General features: G+C 43.8%; 1 protein-coding gene across 1 annotated transcript in view; it reads left to right on the top strand.

Annotated features, from left to right (window-relative positions):
* Positions 1-5,935: 5,935 nt before the first annotated feature.
* Positions 5,936-9,357, top strand: part of RALYL (RALY RNA binding protein like) — a 193,029-nt gene continuing 189,607 nt past the window's right edge. Inside the window, exon 1 of the mRNA XM_011375937.1 lies at positions 5,936-6,191. Coding sequence (XP_011374239.1) covers positions 5,936-6,191 — 256 coding nt within the window. The remainder of the gene's footprint in view (positions 6,192-9,357) is intronic.

Below are 9,357 nucleotides of genomic sequence, written 5' to 3'. Positions count from 1 at the left end.
AGGGCATCCTGCAGTTTCTGTCCTTCGCACCAGCCCCACTGAATTCGTGACCCAGCTTCATCCACTGCTGCAGACCAGAGCCTCCTGTCCTGTTTAGTTTACGGTCAGTGCATCCCTTCCATTCATCCGAATGACTCCGAAAATACTTCGAACAGCGGGCAGGTGGCATGGCCACCGCCTCGCGTGTGCGCTGCTGGGGGTCATGCAGGGGCGTCCGAACTTTCTGGAAAAGAGCTGAGGACCGATAGCTGAGCTAAAGGTTTGCCCTATCCTGTTTGACCCAAGAATTACAGGACGTGGACTCTACCCTTTGTCAAGGTGCTCATCCGGGGGTTTTGCGATCTAAAAAAAGTTTGAAACGAACTAAAGGGACATCGAGAGAATAAACAGGACGATGGCAAGATTTTAACCATGCGGCTGCTCAAGGCGCAGCCGATAAGATTATTGCACATAATAAAATGGGCGTTCGGGCAATAGGTGCTAGACCTTGGTATGTGGATCATGACGACCGTTTTGTTTTGTTATGTTTTGTTTTGTTTTTCTAACGCACGGCACGTTTTCTAAGTCCTGGGAAGAAATGACAGAGGAAATACACCAAAAATTTAATAGTATTTATTTGTATTTCGCATTCCATTTGCGTCCTTTCTTCGTGTGTATGTGTTGTTACCCTTCATATGTCCTTAGGCCCTAATACTTTTACTTTAAAAAGCTGAATTTGGCTTATTTCGGGAAACAGTTGGAGGCTTAAGAATTGAATCTTCATCATAACTGTAACGTTTACCTTTCTTCTATTGCCAAATAAACTTGATGATTTTCCCATGAAAAGATGAACATCAGAAGTTTTTGTTTGTTTGTTTGTTTTCAGAAAATAGTGTAGAAGATGCTTAAGATCTACTGAAGAATTCTCACAGCCCCATTTGGTGTAAGTTATACCTTTCTAAATCGTAGGTGATTTTCTGAAGAATAAATTCAAGCTTTTTCGAGATTCTTTTGGTTTAGTTTGTCCAAGGAGAGATGCCTAAATACATTAGTACCTTTCAGGTCAGTGTCTCCCTATTTTCTAATTGTAAATCTATGTTTACACCAACCTGCTTAACGAAAATAATTATACAAGCACGTGTAGATGAGTTAACGATGTTAGGACGACAGCCGTCTTCTGCCGAGCAGTGATGTATGCCCGCTGGATCCGTACAGCATCCTTTAATGATTAATCCAAATATCGTCTGCTTCAGGAACTTTTATCTGGATGTGCTCGCTCTCTCAGAAATCACAGTGCTGTGCATCTTAACAGCATTTGCCAGGTTTAACCTCGTGTTATAGCATTTGTTTGAGTCCCAGCTGTCCCTCAGGAGATGCTGTCTGTTCGGGTACCGTTTTTTCTTCCTTACTCATTTTTATCCCTTTAATATTTCATCGGATTCTCGAATGTGGTGTGTGTTGCTATTGCCGCTCAGCTTTCTTGACTACGTATTTCTCTTTGTCGTTATTGCTTTGGTTATGTATTCTTTATTCAGCGTGTGTCTCAGCGAATCTAAAATTTAGATTGGAAACTCAGACCCACCGACATCAGAAGGGTACACTATCCCGCCCCGTTAATTTTGTCTGCTCCAAAACTGTTTTCTCTAGGGCACATTTTAACGTTGCCTTTAATTTATAATTTATGTGTCCCTTTTAGATTCAGGGGTGGAAATCTCCCTCGAACACAAAGAAAAGGGCTATATTTATTCTAGACACATTCTTTTTGATTTTACAGAGCATTCATCATCTCAGTCTGATATTTCCAGAATGAAAAACCCTACTCGTAAATTCATTCTCATATGGCAGCTACTTGAAATTTCTGTTTGTTATTCTTCTGAAATATATCCAATACGATCATATCTCTTGTAAGTTTTGGGGACCAAAAATGTACATAAATAGCTACATTATTTCAGATTTACATTTATTCTGTAGTTTTAAAGGACCAGGGCCCCGTTAGCGTTTTGGGGGTAGAAAAACCCCGTGAAATGATGCCTTCGTTTTAATCAAGTAAAATTAAAAATTCAATACTTCAACCACACTAGCCACATTTCAAGGCCTCAAGGTGACCTGGGTTGTTGACTTCCCTTTCGAATGGGGCAGATATAGAATCCTGCCATTGTTACAGAAATTTCTACGGAGCAGCTGTGGCTCACAGTTTGTATTTTGTTATATGGCAGCTTTCACAGACAGGTCACACTAGCTCCGCTTGGACACTTCTAGTTTGAAAACAGACAAGTTCTAGGTTTAGTTGCATTTTTACCAAAAAGTCCCCTTCCACCTTGTCATTTGTTTTTTAGTGGTAACGTCGCCTGAACCGTGGTTTTCCTTTTTTTCTTAGAACTCAGGCATTTTTCAAATGTCTGTGAGCTCGCGGGCCTCCCTCTCCATCACCGGTTTTTGGCAGTTTCTTTATGATGTGTCTGGGTGCTTTATGATGTGCTTTTCTCTATGCATATTCCGATCGGGGTTCAGTGAGATCCCTGGATCTGTGAGATCAGAATTTTCATCAGATTTGGAAGATTTGGGGCCATTATTTCCTTCAATACTTTTGCTGCTCTGGGACTCCATATACGCGCATGTTAAATGTCCTGATGTTTGACCTTTAGGGTCCCGGGGCTCTGCTGAGCTCACGAATTTGTTCTTCTGCAGTCTCCTCACTTGTAATACCCATCAAGTGTGTTCGTTTTTTATTTTCGATAATAGAGTTTCCATCTTTAGATGTTTCAGGTGATTCTTTTCATGTTTTTAATTTCTCTCCTGGTTCGGGGTCATATTTTTGATTCTTGGGACCCCTAGAAGGTTTCAATTGGATGCTCAGTATTTTATACTTTACGTTGTCGAGTGTCTAAGTTCTATTCTTTTTTAAGAAGTCTTGTGCTGTGTCCCGATAGACAATCCAGTTGCTCTCGGTGTAGCTGGATCATCTTGAGACGTGTCCTCGAGTTCGGTCAGGGTGGACCAGAGCGCCTTTCCCGCAGGGACTCTGTCTCTTTGCTGAGGCCGGTCCTTCTGCCCTGTCAGCTTCATGCTCCCAGGAGCCAAGGTGGGCTCTTTATGCTGCTGATGGGAACACGAAGGAATCTCAGCCGTCTGCGGGGCGGGAACCATTTGGCTCACAGCTCTCAGCGGCTTTCATGACCTCAGAGAAGGTCGCTCCTCACACGCATATCCTAGGAACCGCCGCAGCATCGGGGGGCCCCCGAGACAATTTCTGGTTACTGTCCCGCAGAGCTCTCTTCTCTCTGGAAGCGTGGCTCCCAAATCCCTGCCTCCTCAGACACCCCAAACTCTGATCTCCTGTCTTCTCAACTCAGCAAGCTTTCAGTCACACACACAAAGACACACACACACACACACATACACGCATGCACACACGCATGCGCGCACACATACACACACATACACACATGCACACACGCGTGCACACACACACACACATGCACACACGCACACACGCGCGCACATACGCCAGCCCCGTGACCTGAAGTGCCATGCGTTTTCTTTGCTCCCTTTCTTTCCTGGCTCTGAGCTGCCCGTGGAGGTTTAACGTCTGCAGAGCAGTTGTTCCGTCTGCCTTAGCCCGCGTTGTAGTCGTTTGCGTCAGGAGAGTTCATTTAACCCCTGTTATTAACTCCGTCGTGGCCGAAAGTGGACATCCCTCTTTAAGAGATTGAAGAGTCACATCGCAGAGAAGCACACGCTAAACCTCACACTGGGAATCGAGGCTTCATTTTGCAAGGTGTCGAAATGACCACGTACACACCGCGGCCAAACTTCTACTGTTGCGAACACGGAGAGAGGTCGGCCAGTCCTTCTGCGGGCGAGAAAGGGGCTATGTAGACATCTGAGGTGGCCTTGTGCGCCCGCGGTCCGGAGTGACACGGGGGTCCGCAGAGAGCGTGGGGGTCAGAACGCGGCCGTGCCCTCGCGTGAGACGCGACGCAGGGCCACTGTCAAGGGCAGGCCACGGGGTCCTGCAGTGTGGCTCGGCCTCGTCCAGCGATTCTCGGGTTTTTATTTGGACCACGTTATCCCTGTCTAGGAAATAAGGCCGGACGTAAGAACCGTTTGTCCTTGACAATAACTCTACGATGCTTCTAAAAATGTCACATAAGCGCAAAAAGGAAATAGTATTCTTTCTGTGGGTTATAGCACCGATGCTGGCTTAGAGTGGTAAGAAAATAACTGTCGGTCCATTTCAGAGCCAAAAAACGAGTCTTATAGTTTGTTTCCCCATCAGTGTGATTAAAGTGCTCTAGATTATATGAAGAAGCTAAATGTTTAAAATAAATATATACACCTTGATTTTTCTTGTTTCAATCGATCCTTGGAGCATTTGTCTCGAGGTTTGGACTAGCTCAAATTGCAAAATTTTTAATGATATCATGCTCTTAATTTTTATGTGAATAACTAAATGTCTATGAAATTCACCTTCCTTCTAAGGCAATAGATACGTACTGTTGTGGGTTCAATATTTAGTAAAAATTTAATAACTCAGGATGTACTAATCATTAACAAACTAAATTGAAAGACTTTTATGTTGCTCGGTTGCTCCGGATTTCAGAAGTCACTGGATTAAATGCGCACTGAGTGAGTTTTCAAGCATATTCAGTTTACGTGCCTTTAAGACTTCCACCAAAATAAAATAAAATAAGAGACTTCTACCATTTTAATGCTCAATTTAGAAATGCCGTTTAAAATTATTTTTAAATATTAGACACACTTATTTTTATAGCCGTAAGATTGTAAAAGAGAACCTTCATGTCAAAATATATTTGCCATTGGTGAAATGCATCAGTTAGCTAATAATGTTCAAAAATGATCATCGGTGTCAGAGACTGACTCCGCGTTGGACCTTCGGTATATTGAGTTCTTCGCTATATTGGGTTCTTTCCATCATTAGGCACTTTAGAAGATAAATCAGGCAGCGAAAAATAGGTGCTTAATAAATATTGTTGAATGAACGAATGAGCGAATGAATGAATTTTTAAAGCCTTGAAAAGCAAACCTGTAAATGCTCTAGTACTTCGAAATACAAGTTGCATTGAGCTTAATTAAGCACAGTTAAACACCCTGCCAGGCTCAGAAAACGGGCTCTGGAAATACTAGCCGTTCTTAGTTAAATGAATTAAAAAGGGTAAGACGAGAAATTTCAGTGCCCACACCCAGTCCACTAATTTGCTGAACATTGATGAAGACTGGCTACGCATGCTCCTTTTTTAAAAAAAAAAAAAACTTGACGTTCAATAACAGTTCCGTTAAAGAGAACGTACAGAATTCATTGTGGTTCATTTATTTTCAGAATCATGTTTTTCTTATGTTCAGTTTTCCGATTGAATATTTGATTTTCAATGCCTTTTTTCCCTCTTCCACAGCATTTAACGGAATGAATTGTTCATTTCCAATCAGAGGGTTCGGAGGACGAAATAGACAATATGTCTACCTGTTCTAGAAAAATGTAGAAATAAAAATGCATATTCTCAACAATAAATGGAGTGTACATTTTTATATCCCATCATCAGACGTAAGCCATGTTGGGTTTTCCTTGTCATTGATAGAATAAGGTGGTTTATTCCTCAAACTCGATTCTGAGAAATTGGTAGACTTACAAATAAAAACACCTACAAAACGTTTAGTCGTTATGCTGAGCTGAATTTTGGATAAATAAATCAGGAAGTTATTTTTCACTATATGCTAAGCGATCGTGAGTATTTTTCTACCGCATTCTGCAATGCGAGGCTCACCTTTAATCTTCCTAAGTTTTCTTCTCACGCTTGGGCATTTGAGGTTACCTGGCTCACAACGGAAAACCTGTTTCAAGCCAGCGATAGCCATTCGGTCTGATTATTTACCTTTTGATTATTTGTTTTGTTTGTTTGTTTGTTTGTTTCAGGATTAACAAAACGGTGACCCAACCATGACCGGCAAAACACAGACCAGCAACGTGACTAATAAGAATGACCCCAAGTCCATCAACTCCCGTGTCTTCATCGGCAACCTGAACACAGCCATCGTCAAGAAAGTCGACATCGAAGCCATTTTCTCGAAGTATGGAAAGATCGTGGGGTGCTCGGTGCACAAGGGCTACGCGTTCGTGCAGTACATGAGCGAGCGGCACGCGCGAGCGGCCGTGGCCGGGGAGAACGCCAGGGTCATCGCCGGCCAGCCCCTTGGTGAGTCGCGGGGCGGCCACGGCTCCCCCACCGGTGCCGTCACCCCCGCAGTGCCGGGAACGGGCCAGCTGTTCAAAAGCCGTCACAGCCGTCACGTCTGTGTCATCTTTGCCAATGACAGGGCTCGCGTGTTTATAATTTACGTTATTTTCTCGTTCTCATGTCGCTTTGCAGCATAAGTGCCTTAGTTTCTCTACAAATGTGTAAACTCGAGACCAAGGTTGTTCTGTAATACTCGCTACTTCCACCGGTCCTAACAGCCAGGCAGCTAGAAGACGGGCGTTGTGTTGATGTGACTTGAAATGGTGTCTGTCACCCAGGAGGCGCTATGTTGTGCAGGAAAACAGTCGTTTAAAGTCTTTCCTTACGCTCATTGAGATGAGAATGTTCAAACCCGTTGCGAATTGTTATGAGTTTATTTGAGCCAAATGGATGACGTTTCCAGGAAGCGAGACCGCAGATGCTCCGCAGAGGGCCAGTTTAGCAGTTTCTTTTATGTTTGAAATTAGGGAGGGGACGTTGGGAAGGTGACGTGGAGGTGGGAGAAAATGAGACGCGGGGTACGTGCCCCCCTGAGGGCGATCGTGCCTTCGAGGGGCCTGGGACAAAGGGCTGCGTCTGGCATCGCAGAGGCATGTGAACTGGGTGCCCAGTGCGGTGGGCGGGTGGCGGCTGCCTCGGCCCTCTTGCTGAAGAAGTCCCAGGCCTGGGGCCGACCCCCCAGCATGACGCACAGGGTCGGGATCAGGTCACCCTGCAAGGTGACCGTCAGTCCCTGGACTGGCCAGACCTGTTACAGAGCCACTTTTTCGTCCACTTACTTATGACATTTGCTCTCATTTCATTTTTACTTTTTCAGGAGAAAAGATAGAAAAGTAGGAAAAAGAAGTAAATTTTGAGAACTGGAAAAGGAATATAACCCACTCTTTATCATCTAGTGAGGAATCTCGTACCTCATGCCCATCCGATCATGTGCAATAATCACAAATATGTCTAACGTCCAAGGAATAATAGTTGTTTTTTTTTTTTTTCAAGGAAAAGAGAATGTAGTCTGAAACAAAATGAAAATATTTAGGAGGAAATATTTTGTAATTAGTATATAGAGAAAAACAAAAAATGCATCTATTTTTCTGCCTGAGGAAAAAATGTAATTAATACGGCCTTGATCCCCTGATGCAGGCCCAGATTCTTTTATCAGACTGACATTCTGACATCTTCTCTTGCATAGCTACAGACACCTCAGCTTCATGTGCCCAGAGCAACACTCTTGACTTCCCGAAGCCCTGCCTGCTCCGGGACCCTCGTCCCAGCTGTCACAATAAGTGCAACCCCCGTTTACCCAGTTTTGCAAACAAAAACCTCGGGACCACCCCCGATTCCTCTCCCCGCCCCTCCACTCCAGGCATAAGCCATCACCCCATCACCACACTTGTTGCCGTCGGTGTGTCCGAAGCCCAGTCATCTTTTAAATCTCTACCGAGAGTCATGTCACGCAGGTCACCGTTATAGCTCAGGCGGGCTGACCAAATAGCCCTGCGCTGTCTGCCTCTTCCCTCCTGCCACAGTGTCCCCTTAGAAATGTAAATGTAGTGATGCCATCGATCTGCTCCTCAAGCTCCGGTGGCCTCGCCCCTCGCCCAGAGTGAGACCCACGTCCTGTGCCACCCCCGAAGTGTCCATGGCACCCCACGCTCACCGCCATCTGCTCTTCCTCTCCCCATTCTGGACAATGCCAGTCATGCTGGCAAACTCCCTACCGCTCAAATCTGCTAAGCTGGTTCCTGCCGAGAGGTCTGGGGCTTCTGTTCCCTCTGCTCACAGGACAGGTCTTTGCTAATCATTTGTTTCCAACTCCTTGTGGGCTGCACTCAAATCTCTATAATGCGAAGCTCCCTTAAAAGCCTTTACCTCGATTTGATTACTTAATAAAATTTAAATTTAAAAAGGTGAACTACTAATGTATCCTCTTCTTAATAGTTCATCGAATTCGGATTCGAAGTTTGGTCAATATTACAAAGATTTATTGTACTTTTTAATCTAAATTTAGTCATCGAACTTTTCTCAAATACATTATATGAAAGGTCAAACAAACATTTTTAATGTTTAACACTGACAATTTTTATATGAGAGTGCACACATTAAATATCCTTTTGTACCAAAATCTCAAGCAGAAGTTGGAAACTAAGTCTAGATTCTGCTGGCTCGATTACACGTGTGCTATAAGCAATCATTTGTAATATCTTTATTTTTAGATTATTTCACTCCTATGCCGCTTGCAAAAAAACACAATGTGTGAAGTTAAGAAATCAGTTATCAGTATAGTAGGAGGAACCCAACACTAACAAATACATTATCGATAAAAACCACTCTTGCTCTTTTCAATAAGGGGGATCTTCCCCGCTCTGCCTCTCTCGAGTCCTCGTAGCTGGACTGAATGATAAGATTGACATAAGAGCAGATTAGCGGGAGAAAAGCCAACCTGATATTACAAATGTGTGCACACGGAAGAACAGAAACGACGCTTTTTCTAAATATAATCTTGTCTTTAATAAGCATCAAATATATTTTATACACATATATATTATTCAGAGGTTATAGTAAGTGATATATTGGTTTAAAGAAAGATTTCGTCATGGAAAACCTCCTCTGCATTCCCTAAAATGGCACCCTTTCACAGTCTTGCTATTAGTGGTAAGATATTCGCATAGTACTCGTCATTGTCACAGCTCTTCGGAGCGCAGATTCTCCTCTTTGATTTTCACAGTGCCCAGGGGTGGGTAATGCGAGTAGGGGTAGGTATGCCTGAAGCTCGGAAGTTAACTTGCCTTGTACCACACAAGTGTTATATAAGGGACACCGACGGTAATTACGCCCTGACGTCAGGCTAAACCGAATGACCGTGGGCAAACTCGAAGGCATGACCCTTATTATCTATCACATTTGTACTTAGAGCGGACGTGTCGACTTACTCGGTCTTTCTAATACTGTGTCACTTAAAGCAGGCTGTCCTCAGCCTCCGATAAACCCTGACGTTTCAATAGTTAATACAATATAAATGTATTTCTCCCTCGGATAAAAAAGTATCCGTGCCTGAGGATTAGACGCTCCATTCTTCTCTTGCATCCAGGGACCAGGCTGCATAAGTTCTGACATCTCTCAGTGAGCG

The sequence above is a fragment of the Pteropus vampyrus genome, unplaced genomic scaffold (assembly GCF_000151845.1).
Source record: "Pteropus vampyrus isolate Shadow unplaced genomic scaffold, Pvam_2.0 Scaffold280, whole genome shotgun sequence".
NCBI classification, from domain to species: Eukaryota; Metazoa; Chordata; class Mammalia; order Chiroptera; family Pteropodidae; genus Pteropus; species Pteropus vampyrus.
Note: the sequence above shows the minus strand (reverse complement) of the source record. Positions and strands in the feature narration are given on the sequence as shown.